This window comes from Danio rerio, chromosome 16 (genome assembly GCF_052040795.2).
Source record: "Danio rerio strain M-AB ecotype USA chromosome 16, GRCz13ab, whole genome shotgun sequence".
Taxonomy (NCBI): domain Eukaryota; kingdom Metazoa; phylum Chordata; class Actinopteri; order Cypriniformes; family Danionidae; genus Danio; species Danio rerio.
In genome coordinates this window covers 48,889,033-48,905,000 of record NC_141036.1, presented here as the reverse complement: position 1 = coordinate 48,905,000, position 15,968 = coordinate 48,889,033, and the positions used below count along the sequence as shown (strand labels likewise).

Here is a 15,968-nt window from a genome sequence, read left to right as displayed (position 1 = left end):
AAAGAAAAAAAATCAAATTTCTAAATGTGAAGCATTACTTTCTAGCATTAAATTAATAAAAGTTGCATTTTAATAATACAGTTAAATACAAACTTATTAAATAAATACGTAAATACATACTTTTAAATAGAAAACACATGTAAAATATTTTAATTCTAAGTCAATTTTTAAATGTAAAGCATTAATTTCAAGCATTAAATTTAATAAATTAGCATTTAAAAAAAATTCAAATTAACTAAATAAATTTGCAATGTTAAATAAAAAAAACAAATACAAAATATTTGAATTCTAAGTAAATTTCTAAATGTAAAGCATTACTTTCTAGCATTAAATTAATAAAAGTTGCATTTTAATAATACAATTAAATACAAACTTATGAAATAAATATATAAATAGATAATTTTAAATAGAAAACACATGCAAAATATTTGAATTCTAAGTCAATTTTTAAATGTGCAGCAATAATTTCAAGCATTAAATTAAGTAAATTAGCATTTTAAAAATAAAAATAAATACAAATTAACTAAATAAGTATGCAATTTTAAATCAAATACAAAATATTTGAATTCTAACAAATATCGAAATGTGAAGCATTACTTTAAAGCATTCAATGAATAAATATAGCATAATAATAATAATAATAATAATAATAATAATAATAATAATAATAATAATACAAAGAAATACTAAATAAATAAATAAATAAATAAATATGACGATTGACTTAATGTGGTATATTTTAAGCCAGGCAATACAACACCAAAAGGAAAAGCACATACACAAAGCTCTAATAGCATTACACGCTTCACCAAAAAATCAAAAGTAGCCCACATTTGCCAGTTTTTTGTCTTCATTTTATCATCGTGGCCCAGGTTTTACGAGCTTTGTTTTGCTGAATAATGGATGGAGTAATCAGTCTCAGAATTGGTAATCAGATCAGTAATCAGTTTCTGCCATTTCTGTGCTACATAGTAATATACATGTAGAAAAACAAAGCAATGATTATTCAGGCTGATTATACTCCAAGACTGGAGCCGTTCATTTGTTCTCTCTGCGCCCTTTGTGTTTCCAAAGCTGTGATGCCACGAGATGCCTCAGGAGGCCTAAGCATCAGCATCTTCCAGTGAAGTGTGCTGTTTTGGTTTATTAGATCAGCTCTAAACGACTGGAATTATTTGCACAGTGCTTTCAGATCACACCAAGTCATAAGACCCAAGGAGAGAGAGAGTTAAAAAGGAAAAAACATCAACATCATTTGAAGAGCAGCGCGTCTCCAATGGCAACGGGAGGCGAGAGAGCATCCCTGACACACACATTGATGACATCCGAACATGAGATGAAAAACACACACCTGTTTACTGTCAGATCTCATTCGGATCCGTGTGTTCACAGCATCATGAGCGGTCTGACGGTCTCCGTCCATTTGGTAGACTAACCGGACTGGTACTGTGTTCTCTTTCCCGAGGTACCTGGCGTCATCACGCCGAGCCCTCGTCTTTACCAAGGCGTCTCCTGGAAGCATAAAAACACGATGGCCTGTTTTTACCAAGTAAATATTCCCTTCTAAATAAATAAACGTATGAAATAATACATATTAATTAGTTTTGATAAGATAAATTGCGCGTTGGGGTCGTTTATTTAACGCTATATACATTTCCCAATTGTTTACATGACCTGAAATGGATGCTCTATAGCTAATACTCTTAAAATATACAATTTAATTATTTGTCATCGAGGTGAAATACATCAGAAATACACCCTTACCGTAATGAGCCAAAGACATGCTGGTATGTACCACAGAGCTCATGAAGAGGCACAGTAAGGAAATCCCCACACGGAGAGGCATCGTTCCCGCATCCATTCGATTCAGAAAAATCGCATTTAATCACATGTATCCCAATTATTTTCTATATACGCGTTAAATCCCAAGTTAGACGCGATGTTCGGTCTCCCTCATAAAGGCACACGCATCCTGGCGCGCGCTGGTTGCCATTAGTGACGCGAGCGCGAGCAGCCTCTGCATCGAGACGCGGGTTGCGCGAGCGGCGGGCGGATGACTAGTCGTTCTGGAAAACTAAATTCAGGCCCTTTTTTTCTCCGCCGAGCACAAGCCACCACCTCCTCAGCGAGACATCAATAATATCCAGCCGCCTCACTGCAGAAACGCCTCATAAATATACATGAGCGAGCTGTGCACGCGGAATGACGGGTAGTGTAGTGTGAGCTCGCTCCACCTGCTGTCACCTTCTGCACCAAACAGAATCATCCCATAGGGAGAGGGACATCAGTGATTTATGTTCAAATAATGTAAATTTGCATAGTATAGTACTAAATGATAAGGCATACCATAACGCATAATGGGGAAAGTCACAGAAATGTGGCTACGTTCTTATTAATAGTGATAACAGTATGCAATAATGTATATCATCATGCAACAATAACTATTTGCGCATTCATTCGAGTTTAAATTAACCAGAAAAATGAAACAAAATAAAAAAATAAACAAATAAAACAAAACATATTGTGCTGACAGGAAAATACACAATTTATTTTGCATAAAGAATGTAAAAATATAAACACAAACAGCTATGGAGTATTTTGTACACATAGGCAGGCCCGTAGCCAGCCTGGTAAAAGGGGTGCTTCTTTTTTTCTCCAAAAGTGAACTGTTTTTGCAGTTATTCATCTATTCATTCATTTTCTATGTAATTATGATATTTAAATACTCTATTTAGTGACATTTTAAGCACTACTTTTAGCTGGATTAGCTTGTTGGATGCTCAAAATTTGATGTACAAAAAATTTCCAAAATATTTATAATGAAGAAATTTATATATATATATATATATATATATATATATATATATATATATATATATATATACTTTTATATGTATATACTATATATAAATATATATATATATATATATACTTTTATATGTATATACTATATATAAATATATATATATATATACTTTTATATGTATATACTATATATAAATATACATATATATACATATATATATATATATATATATATATATATATATATATACATACATACATATATATATATGTATATATATATATATATATATATATATATATATATATATATATATATATATATATATATATATATATATATATATATATATATATATATATATATATATATATATATATATAAACTTAATTTAGCTTGTTTTCATTTATTACATACATACCAAACTGGAATCCAATCCTAAATTGGCTAACCATCGTAACCTACTTGGGTCGCAAGTTCCATCGTTACAACAAACATCGTTGCAACAAACATTCGCAAACTGCATCGCAAACTTCTGCACTTGCAGCTACACCTCTAGAGCTGTAGTTACACGGCTCAAGGCTGTGTTTTATTATCCCCCTATGCCCTATTCATGTAGAACATTCTAACATTTAAACTTTAAACATTAAAGTCTCTTAGGTGTAATTTGATTCAAAGTATATTTACAGTTCAGTTTTAGCGATCTTCATGTTTACAATTGCGGTCCTTTCGCAGTGCACTTTGAAAACATTGATGTGATATTAAACACAGCCGTGGCTCATGATGAAAGCTGTAGATGACCTATTATTCAAAAGTGGAATTTACGTTACATCTCCAAAGCTTGTGAAAACAAAAAATATAGCAAACATTAATGCTTTTAATTTATAGTAGGATATTTATTAGGTATCTGTACTGTATGACAAGGGCCTGTTGGTTAGAACATTTCTGCAATGGTTTGCATGTGTCAAATTGTTAAAGTAGACTTTTAAAAAAAAATGTAAATTAAATAAACAATATACTTGATAATAAAAATAATCATTACTATTATTATTAAACGCACCCCTGGCCAGCACATTCCGCTTTTCTCAGTCAGAGCTTGGCCGTTTGAATAAAAAACTATTAATACATAATAAAAAATAATGTAGATCTTCACGATTTTTTTCTAGCCTCTCTTGAAAATTTATGGATAACAACAACAACAGTTAACTTTAATACTTAACTTTTGGTGCTTTGGACCTTTTCAACAGCCAATTTTTGTTCTCTCAAGAATAAGGTGCAAGATTTGGAATAAAAGTTAAGCTACAGTTTTTCTATGTAACAACAGCATAGGTCAATAGTGAAAGCTAACATAACTTATGTCATATTCTGCATGATGTCTTATAACCTTCGATGGGTTATTTCCACAGTTTATGATGGGAAATTAGTCAACATAAGACAAATGAGAATACAGTAGCAAAAATTCTGGACCAATGGCAAATTCTGAACCTTTGTCAGTGGGGTGTAGGTGGCTGGAGGCCTGTATTAATAATTTTTGTATTACCTGTTGGAAATCAAATCTCTGTAATTACAGTTTCTTTGCCATTAACACTTAAATGCTAAGACAAAACAAAGAAAACTGTAATGACCTAAATTATTTGATATTTTCTTTATGGTTAACTGCACTATATGCACTCCTATTGACGTTGAATTGTTTGCATCAAAATTCTAGTCCTTAGTCCAGAAATCATTCTCTTAAGAAAAAAAGCCTAATAAATGTTGATAACAGAGGCTTAAAATCTTCATAAAGACTTTATGAACAGTTAGAATAGTGAGGAAAACTAACAAAGAACAAAACTGATCTGAAAGATCCTATTTCAACAATGTAACGGTATTTACCAACTGTGCAAGTGGCCATATTAATTTCTTTTAACAGGCATTTGAACAGTATAATATATATTGAATAATAATTCAGTTGAAAAAAAACTGAAGACAGAGAGAGAGAATAAATGAAAACTTATACAGTAGTCAACACTCGAAATGCATCAGAGAAGTTGAATGGGTGTTATTCAATAGCTTTAGGACAACTTTAATGAAAGGTTTTGATCCACTTCAAATGTTGAATGCTATATACGGTTAGTAAAAAAAAGTGCAAGTGCAAATGACTAGTGCTCTGGAAGAAAGGTGATGCTTACAAAACATTGGTGAATATTTTCTATTTAATCAAGAAAATCATTCCCAGACATATAGAAAAGCTGTTATATTCTTCAATCAATATACAACCAATGTACATACTCACTGTGTGTCTCCACGTCTTTTAGCCTCATGTATATGTATATACATAAACACACACACACACACACACACACACACACACACACACACACACACACACACACACACACACACACACACACACACACACACACACACACACACACACACACACACACACACACACACATATTCACAAGATATTTTTCATATCTATAATCAATTTTTGAAGGCCTCTACGGAGTGAATTTGGTTTCATCCTACTGGTGAAGGAAAGATCAGATCTATTAATATATAATTTGGCAAAGTGAATCATATTATAACACACATACATGCGTGTTCTCCAGTCGTTTTTAATCTGAAAACCCCATAAACTCTTCATCCAAACTGTCACTAGACTGAAAGAGCTTCCATAAATCCAGCAGAGAAGCTGGAGGCTTTTCACTCTTCTGCACAGACTGATCACGTGAAAAAGACCTCAATGATTCTCGTCTGTGACTGGATTCGATGTGCGAGGCTGATACTTGCTTTTGTCTTCTGGGTCTGACGCTTCGAACTTTTCTTTGCAGGGAAATAGAGGGACTGTCAGCGTCCGGTTTGGGTTCTGTGCTGGTCCAAAGAGCTGAATTTTCAACTTGATTTTCGGGCATACTTTGTGCATAAATTATTTCACTGCAGTTAGTCCTAAAGGTTTCAATTCTGGTTACTGATTCGTAGTTTCTTTCACTGAACTGCTGAGCTGGGTGCACGTCAGGATTTGTCCTGTTTTGCTGCTCTGTCCTGCATTCAAGTGTATAAGATCCATAGTTCTGTTCTCTGCTGAGAAAAGATGCACCCTCAGACTTATGTAAAGCAGATTGGGAGTGCAATTCCCATTCAAAGGATCCACGCTTGGACTGGGACTTTTCTGGAACATCTGATTGGTCACACAAGCTGTCCCTGTTGCTCCAAGGGAAATCACTCTGGCCCCTGCTACGTTTGCGAACCAGCAGAGGTTTTTCTATGGTCCGTTCTATAAGAGGCTGCTTTGGTGTAGAGCCAAAAAGCAAAGACACCTCGCTTTCCTGTTTGCAATCAGCATTCACAGATCCCACATCTTGCATTGCTGACAGCATTCCTCCAGCATTCAGAATAGGAGTTGATGTGCTGCATTTCACCCTAGACCAGAGAGACATTAATGCGATGCTGTCAAAAGCACAGTAAACAACAAACAAACAAGGGGAAAAAAAGGATTGGGTATTAATAATTTTATAAACGATTCTATTAATAACAGGGTATACAGGAATCTGAGAGTGAAATTCAATACCTTTTAAGACTCTTTCCATAGATTAAGAGCTCATCGCAACTTTTTCACATCAGGTTTCACATATTTTACAGTATAACAATGCACAAGATAATTTATTCACCCGACTACCCATAGGATAGGTTCAGAATAAAGAGACCTACTAGGGGTATAACAGATCACGGTTGATCTGTGATTCATACGAATCACAACCCACAGTTCTAAACATATGTGGCCTGCGGATAAATACATTTTTACTGGTATAACCCCCTATAATTGTAGCAATTGCAGAGAGAGAGATCTCCTCTCACATAATTCAGATCACATATATGAAAGCATTTAAGCTTTCCTGTAAAATATAAAGATGGCGGAAGTAGTTGTGATGGGTTATCCGAGATGTGGTGGGTTTCTTAGGCTATTAAAGGTGTTTTCTGTCACTACTTGTTTAGCCTGCATGATTAATTATTTAAAGTTCGGGATCTCAACACCCACACAACATAAATGATAAATGATGATGATTTGTTTATTAATCCTTCAAATCGCTGCATTCAAATCTGTGTTTGAAAAACGCAAAAATCTAAAGAGAGAAACAGGTTTTAGTCTTTTGAGTTAGTTATGAAGTTCCAAACAGTCAAATAACACAGAAGTACTGGAATAACAGTTTATAGTTTAGATAAAACCACTGATGTTTATGGTAAAGATTAAAATCACCATCATATGCATTTAACAATGCTCAAAAATGAAAGTTGTAGGCAACAACTACATTATTTTACCAGCCGTCACAAATATGCCACTGAATAAATCTTTAAAAATAACAAATCTAGCAATGAAACAAAGTTGAGTGAATAACTGAATCATTTATTAAAAACAAGATTAAAAATAAATATGGGTTGTACGAATTATAATGTTAGATTTATACATTCAGTGTCATCAGCAACAATAGTAACAGTAAATTTTTCACAGTACTGAATATTTTACAATTTATTTTTATTCCACTGATTATTTTTTTCATTTTATTTTTAAAAGAAATACAGGTTCTAAGTTCTGTTTGTTAAAACCAAGTGTCTTGCAGTACTGTTTCTGTAATAAATGAAAAGCACATTATATTAGTCTCGTCGCTTTTTTGGCTGATATAAAAAAATGGTCCAACCCGTGACAAAAAAACCCCCCAAAAAAAAACATCCAAATGGTGAGATTTGAGATTTATAACGCCACTAATAATTACAAAATAATAATCAAACCAGTAAAAAAAAACAACAACAAGATGTGGATTTTTAGAAAACTCTTACATTTAAATGAATTAATGAAACTTTAGACTCCCGTTTAATACAACTCAGGTATTTCATCTATAAATACACTGATCTTGATTTTTTGACCCATTCTTCATGATATTTTTCCATATTTTAGAATTTTAGAAACCAGAAAAATACTAACAAAAGGAGTGACTAATTTTAAAATGTTAATTCATTTTCTTCCAGCAGGTGTCGCCTATACAACAGCACGTATAACCAAAGTAGCGATGTCAAATCTGGCAGAATTTGATCAATTTTATAAACTACACATCACCCCAACATTCACAGACTAAATTCAGGAAAAATTTAGTATACAACTATCCATTGTATAAATAAAAAAAACTACAAAATGTAATACTTTGTTAAATAGGTAAAACTTTAAGGGCCTTCATTTTTCTCTGAATTGATTTACCAACATTTCATACTTAAAGACTCTGCGAACACCCTACATAAGCTTTAGAATGATTTATTTCTGTATATAACAAGCATAGCGCATGTCACTTTTTTGCAATGAAAATATCTTAAATATAACTCAATCAACTAATCAGTAGGTACACTGCCTTATGAATGGTTCAAATGAACTGCTATTTACTTTTTTATATAATAAATCACGTCTGCAAGTGTCATTTATTCATTTACAAATTTAAAAGTTACATAAAGTTTTGTAAACATAGCAAAGTTTCTTTGCAGATTGTTTTCATTTTCAAATAGCAACATTACACACTTTCACCTGTAGATCGGTTGTTCCGAAACAGGGATTAAAACTGCTAGTGTTGCTCTTGTTTCTTTGTGCTGTTCGCTTTTACATCACACTGTAAACTTTCTAAAAAAGTCATGTGCGATTAAACTCTCCTTACATTGGACAGAGTTCCACGGTTTATTTTTCCCGCTGCACTTTATATTGAATAGTGAGACCCACAGACATCTCACCAAATACAAATCTGAAACAAGACTTTTTCATATACAGCCGTTGGCTAGAATTATGCATTATATGTTATACATTATAGAGAAACAACAGATAAACCAAAAATGCAGTTCGTCAATTTTCCTAACAAATAAAAAGCTCTTGTTAATAGTTCAGCATGCGTTCACTTTTCTATTTGACATGAAATGCAGATATACCGGTAGGAATGACATCCTGCCCTACTCATTATTTTCTCTCCATATTTGCCAATTACATATCCATATTACACTATATGTGATATAGCCTGGTTTTTTGGATATTTTTGCTTTCTCACTACACTCAATCCGCTCTAGAATTTGTTTCAATTGAGCTGAGACCACCTCATTCAGGCGATGTCTGACAGATTGTTTTGGAATGGATCCAAGCGCGACTGCTGGATTCACGTATGTGAAACGAACCGCACTGAAGAGGCAAATGTGCAAGGTTCCAAAACAAAAGTCTAGGTGTGTAAGCAGCACCCTCAATTTCTAAGTTTAAAAGCATGATAGGAGTCGAAGACAAAAAAAAATGTATGACATGTTTGTACCTTTTGCAGGGTGTGCTAATGTTCACAAGGTCACAGGTCAGTCCTGCAGTGACTCGATCCACGACTCCATACTCGTTACTCTTAGAAAAAGCCTGATGCTGCTCACTATCCAGATGCTGGTGGTCAGAAGGTTAAACAAGTGAGCACAGATTACACACATTTTATGCAAATTTTGATTCAGCTTCAGCTATTCTATTTGATTTTCAATTAAAAGTGGCTTTCTATTTTGACACATACCGCCTTTAAGTTTTCAAATTTGACCTCGCAGCACTCACAGTACCCTCCTTTCCTCTTTTCTCTGCCTTCATGACCTCTGCGTCTCTCTTTCTTTCCTCTCGCTGCTCTTTCCCCAACAGACCTGAAGCAAAAGACAGACTCTCATTGACAGACACACACAGAAAAAAACCTTGAGGATTTCAATAGGGTATGTTACTGACTCTGCTCTACCTTTGTTCTTTTTGTTTCTTCTTTGGGTCATCCTTTCCCTGTTCCTCCATCAAAAATGGACTGCAGGGCGGAAAAGACCGAAGGTTGCACACAGGCATGTTGGACAGGGGTAGATAAACGGGACGGTAATGCCTGCAAAAATCATCGTTGTCAAAGCTGTTGAACCATTCATATGAAAGTTAAAAAGAAAACAAACAACGAAAACACACCTGCTGGAGTCTTCCACTTTCACAAATGGTCGACGAATTCGTCCAGCTGCCAACAGAAACAGATTAAATAAATGAATAAAAAGCAAAGAAAGCATGGCTTAATATATTATTATACAATTATTTAACTGAAAGTTGCAACACAATAAAAACAGATGTACTTACCATTGTGTCTGGGATATGAGTTTTTTTCTGTGTGCTGAATGCTGGCCTAAAATGTAGAGTGATAAGCTAACTTTAAATATACATAACCGATTTATAAGCAACTCTGCACAGAATCTGTTCAGTGTTTAAATTTAAGGCCCATTCACATTAAGAACAATGGTGATAACTATATCTGTGTTCACACCAGTGATACCAATGATATTGTTGCTCAATAGTATCATTACAGTCTGAACTCTGCAATTTTATATTCAGAATGATTTTTAGAACTATTTTATATACACATTATGGTTATAGTTAATATCCTTGGCGCAAAGAAGTCTTCAGTGTTAAAGAGAGGGCAGTAAACTAGCAAACAATTTAAGGGGTAGCCAAAACACAATCAGAATATAATAGTTAAATGGCCGATGTTAATGGTTGTCAAAAAAATACTCACAGCTCCTTTTGCTGCTGGACTTGCATTCAAGACTTTAGCTTTCTTCTTGTCAATATATGAAATAACATCTGTTTGAAAGTCAAGCAAGAACCATCATGAAAAACAGAAACCAAAAATCCCCCTTCTGTAACAATGCAAGGATTAATATTGATAAAGACGTTACCGTCAACATGCAGGACTTTGACCCCCCATTCAACAGCATTGGCCAAGATCCCGTTCATCTGAAAACGTTCCTAAAACAAACAGAAAACTCTTGATCAGAGGGATGATAAACTACTCAGGACTACAGTTCATTCACAAACAATTCAAAAAGGGAACTTGATAAAGATTGACTCACTTGTTCTTTAACTCTTTCCACAAGCGATTTGCCTCGGCTTACAGCTGCCTGTGAAATTCCAACACAAAACTTCAGTTCTCACACCAAAACATAAACTACCCTTAAAATAATCATTTTATTCAGCACAAGAGCATGAAATAGTTTAAAAAGTGAATGTAAAGACAATTAAAATGTAACAAAACATTAATATCACATTTTATGTAAATAATTAAATTAAATAATTTAAATAATATTATAGTGGAACAAAAAATAACATAAATGGTTTAGAACTTTTAATATTTATTTCAGATCAAAATTGGCCAACAATCAAGTCTAAACAATAAATTATTTCTATTAGTTTATTATTTTTCTAATATAACTGTTTACATAGTTTAAACTCGAGCTTTATTTACATCTTTCCATGGTTAAAACACTGATTCAGTAATTATATAAGATGTGATAGCCTATATTTCAGAGTATTTCTTTCAATAAACCTTCTATAGTTCATTCATGTTTTAATCTTGGTATAGAACTGTAAATGAATCGCTTCCACTTTCATGCTCTCTGCCCGGATGCCGACTCATGATAAGCTGATGATAAGGAAATGTTACAAGTAAAATTGTTTGTTTGTATACTTTATTGTCCCTAAGGGGGATTTCTGTGGACTCTTAAGTATTTCAGCAAAGCCCAATACAGAAAAAAATACATATGCATTCAACAGTCTGATTAACACTGGAATAAAAGTTTTTAAACCTTATAAACTTGTTTGTTTGTAAAGTTGTTTGCCAAAATTTACTAAGACATGATTAACTAGTTCTGCTACCTATTGATTATGTTAATTTCCACATGACAGAACAGTTCAATTTAGTTTTAGTTGCTTTGATGTAAACTACTTTGAAAGCAGAGTTCATATTATCTCCTGCATTCTTATCCAATCATTTATGTGGTTGTCCCAACCCTCAATTCTCTCACACACACGCATGCACGCACGCACACACACACAGTTATGTACCCCCAGAACTAACACAAAAAAAGGTCCTATAGATGAGAAATGAAAACCACTTCAGTAAGTTCAATTACAGCTAATTATTATTTTGCTGTCAATAACGATAATGATGTTGTTAAGGAGGAACATGACTTAAGTGATTTGATTAAACATTACTGAAAAAACTGTTAATAAGTGTTTATTTATAATACAATTATTCCCATCCCTGGATATATTGAATAATTCATTTTTAAGAGAGACTAGAAAATGCCTTTTTCACCAAATAAATGCAAGATTAAAAGGCATAACAGATTTTATGCTATCATATTATTCAGCAATGATAATAACTGTATTAAATGAATATTAAATAATACGAACCTTTTATTCTTGCATAAGGATTTATATAAAAAACATTTTATAGACACCAAACTAGCAAAAAGATATTTCTAATTCAGGGATCCAAGACAAAACCACCATCTAGGGCTGGGCGATATGGCAAAAATGCAATCTGGGTTAATTATTTTCCATATTAAACAATAACATTTTATATTTCAATATCAATTGTTAATTTATCCTTGTTTATAAGACTACCCCAACAATGACTGAAGCCACAAATTAGACGGTTCATTAAATAGCATAACCTATTTTCGGTGGCCGATCATTTTTGGTAGCTCAAATATAAACACACTTCAAGATTCCCTTTGTTGCATAACTCTGCTGTGTGATTGGCCCTTAGATCAATATAAAGTAAAAAAGTCCAGAGCTTATTGTTATTGACATAAATTTTATTGAGATTCGACATAATATTGTTTATGGACCCAGCCCTACCACCTTCAGTACAGTAGAGCAAAAAAACAACAAGAGCATCCTAACTAACCGTATCTGTGACTCCCTGTGAGCTGCCCCTTTGGCCGTGGCTTTCCCTCCTGCTGCTGGGATGAGGAGAGCTGACCCCTGAATCTGGACTTGGTGCTGGAGAGTCAGGCAAGAGACGCTGGGCATAACGAGCCTCCGGCTTACAGGACACAAGATACTTGATCTCCTTACTGAAGAACTTTTCCACTGTCTAGAGAGCAAAACACAAGTCATTACATCTGTGTTGAAGAACACACGGTCAACATCTTGAATAAAGTTACCGAAACTCGGTAGAGCCAAACAGAATCTGCAGACATTATTTTGTTATTTCAGCAGAGAATTCTGTAAAATCATTTTGTATAACTAAAAACTTAAGATATATATATATATATATATATATATATATATATATATATATATATATATAAATATATATATGTATATATAGATATATAGATATATATATATATAAACTTTAACTTTTATTAAAAATTTTCAACGCAAAACCATCTTGATCCACTTATTCAGTAAACAAAGCAAGACTATCATATAATATCTTTACTAAAAGACAGAAAATATTACTGAACAAATTGTATTTTGAATAAATCAAAGCAACACTTTCATTTGTCAATATTATTACGGAAATTAATTTAAAAACTGAATAGATTAAAATTTACACATATTTACACAAGTAAATAAGTAGACTCAATGATGGGCTAAAAGTCTGCGCGCATAGATTCCATATGGGCCTACTCATCAGTTCTCAGACAAAACATCTGTTTAAATAAAGCAGAAACTGTAGTGTGGTTTAAAGTAGAAGTAACAAGTACAATATTAAAGAGTCTATTATTTGATTTTAGGCATGGTATAACCGTTTTCAAGGTATACCGCGGTTTTGAAAAGTCAAGGTTTTAAAACCGCCAAATTATTCTGCTATACTGTTCCTATGTTTTATGTAAGATTTGTTTATTAAACTTTTTTTTAGGACAACAGCATCTCCAGCAGAAAAGATATGAAATCTGTTTTTAAATAAATGAAAACAGCAGAAGTCAAAGATTCATTTTAATTACTCAGCCTAAAATGTTTACTGTTGCAAACTGTTTTAAATGTTTCTCAAAATAAAATTTATTGTGTTTAAAGGGGGAAAAAGGTTTTTTACACAGACATTTAAAAATAACATTTTAGAGCAGTAATCACAATACAGTGAAACTGTGATATTTTTATCCAAGGTTATCATACCGCCATAATCTTATACCGGCCCATGCCTATTTGATGTATATTACTGTGTTATTATATTATTTAACTTAAACAAAAAATATACATTTTTTTATTATTTATATTTATTATTTCAATTAACAAGTACAATATCAAGGAGTCTATAATTTGATTTAACCATTATTTGCAGGAGGCAACGAGTTAAATGTTTTTCAGTGTTACAACAGAGTAAACAGAAATCAGAGAGTTAAATTCAACACCTTTTAAGACCTTTTAAAGACTCCTTCCATATATTATAAACACTTTAGGTATCAACCGGAAGCACTTGTGAGATTTTAACTTACAGAATATTTACTAAATATTAACAAAAGAAACTAATCCAAAACTAAAACATTATTTAAATACTGAATAAAAATCAAATAAATCTAGCTAATTCAGCAGGTTGGCGCCTATAGAACTCAAGAAATAATGGTCTTTATTTGGTTGCCGCAGTAAACAAAGCAGCATTTATGTCAAATATAGCAGGATTTTATTGTTTTTATTAACTACACAGCATCCTGATATTCACAGATTTGTTTTAGCCCAACTTAAGTATACAACCATACATTGGATAATCAAAAATTATATTAAATTAAATATCTTAAAAATAGCATTTAAATATTTTTTTAAATACTTTTTAGGGCCTTTAATTTCTTTGCATTGATTTATCAACTTGTTATACTTTTTAAAACCCTGCAGACACCCTGTACAATAAGTTTCATACATTATTTTATTTATTTAATCAAAGTCTCATTGAGATACAATATCTCTTCTACCAGGAAGTCCTGGTTAAGACAGACAACATAGAACAGAACTACAGAAAAATACAAAAAAAAAAAAAAACACACACACACACACACACACACACACACACAGACAGACACACACAAAAATAATATAAGCCATAATTAATTATTAAGACGTGCACTGTTTTAAATAAACAGATTTCAAAATATTTTTTAAATAGGCAAGATTAAACATGTATTATTATTATTATTATTATAAATTTAAACAAGAATCACCAAGTGGAGGCAAATATTACTAATTAATTGTAATTATAAATTTAAACAAGCAAAAAAACTTTGCCAAAATTGTACAAATTCAAGTCACAATAAAACTGAATGATAAATTCATTTTCTTTTTGGCTTAGTCCCTTTATTAATCTGGGGTCACCAAAGCAGAATGAACCACCAACTTATTCATCATATGTTTTATGCAGCACTTGGCCTTCCAGCTGCAACCCAGTACTGGGAAACATCCATACTGAATGATGACTTATTAAAAGTATAGGACAGAATAAGCGTTGTCTAATATTAAGAGGAGCATATTTGCATATATATTACAATGCATGGCTGATCTACGTTTGTTGATAAACTAATAAACAATTGTCTACAAATAATTATCCTGGATGTGAAAATAACAATTATGAGCACTTACACCACCAAGTGTCTTGATGTCATTTTCCAGCAGCTGGGTTTTCATATTCCAAGGAAGATCCAAGTAAAATATTCTGCCTTTAAATGGCTTGTTCTGAAGATCACATGTTGATTTAATTCTGCTTTTAGATGATGCACAGTTGTGTCCTTCCAGCTTGGGGTCTGTGAAGATGAACATCACAACTGAACGGTTAAAAGCCGAAGTTCAAAACACGCACATCGATACGTTACGCAATAAACAACAGCATGCACGTTTCTCAAAACATCATTATTATGAGAGACTATTGTTACAAAATAATCAGAAGGACACATATCATTAGTCAACAACAAATTTAAAGAGCTTCACAGCACCTCGGTCCTTAAACCTGGAGAAAGAGTCGTGTTTCATAATGGAGATTTTGGTTGTAACGGTTACAGCCCTAAACTCGGCTAAACCTGCTTTTTAAACCGCCAACATGCAGCAGCATTACTTCGAAGTGTTGGTTGATTAAAAGACAACACAAAAACACAACACTGCATTAAATGCATCCGCTGTTTGTAAATATCAACATAACAAACACTCAACGCAGGCTGTTTCCATTTTCCCGCTCGAGGGGACTTCTCTCCACTCCCACAAAACCTGAGTAATCTTGACGTTCGTGAAGAGAGATTCGACGAATATGTTTTGACGTTTTTTAAAAAACTTCACCTCAAAATGTTAATGTTTACCGTTAACTACACTTGTATAAATACTCTGAATTTTATGTAGAAT

General features: G+C 32.9%; 3 protein-coding genes across 6 annotated transcripts in view; all 3 read right to left on the bottom strand.

Moving 5' to 3' along the window:
- Window positions 1-2,063, bottom strand: part of adam22 (ADAM metallopeptidase domain 22) — a 130,623-nt gene extending 128,560 nt beyond the window's left edge. For 2 of the 3 annotated variants that reach the window (XM_087287689.1, XM_087287690.1), the window contains exons 1-2: window positions 1,765-2,063; window positions 1,352-1,512 (exon numbers count right to left, since the gene is read on the bottom strand). In XM_087287689.1, coding sequence (XP_087143815.1) covers window positions 1,352-1,512; window positions 1,765-1,861 — 258 coding nt within the window. In that variant the 5' untranslated portion in view covers window positions 1,862-2,063. The remainder of the gene's footprint in view (window positions 1-1,351; window positions 1,513-1,764) is intronic. The other variant, XM_087287693.1, reaches the window with a different exon arrangement.
- Window positions 1-15,968, bottom strand: part of dpy19l1l (dpy-19-like 1, like (H. sapiens)) — a 754,017-nt gene that overhangs the window by 261,908 nt on the left and 476,141 nt on the right. The window lies entirely within an intron of this gene.
- Window positions 4,984-15,857, bottom strand: dbf4 (DBF4-CDC7 kinase regulatory subunit). The gene is given in 12 exon segments (NM_001135135.1): window positions 4,984-6,214; window positions 9,121-9,236; window positions 9,358-9,478; window positions 9,568-9,699; window positions 9,777-9,822; window positions 9,939-9,984; window positions 10,372-10,439; window positions 10,535-10,604; window positions 10,709-10,756; window positions 12,550-12,738; window positions 15,219-15,379; window positions 15,569-15,857. Coding segments are annotated over 12 exon segments (1,839 nt in total). The 5' UTR covers window positions 15,606-15,857; the 3' UTR covers window positions 4,984-5,409.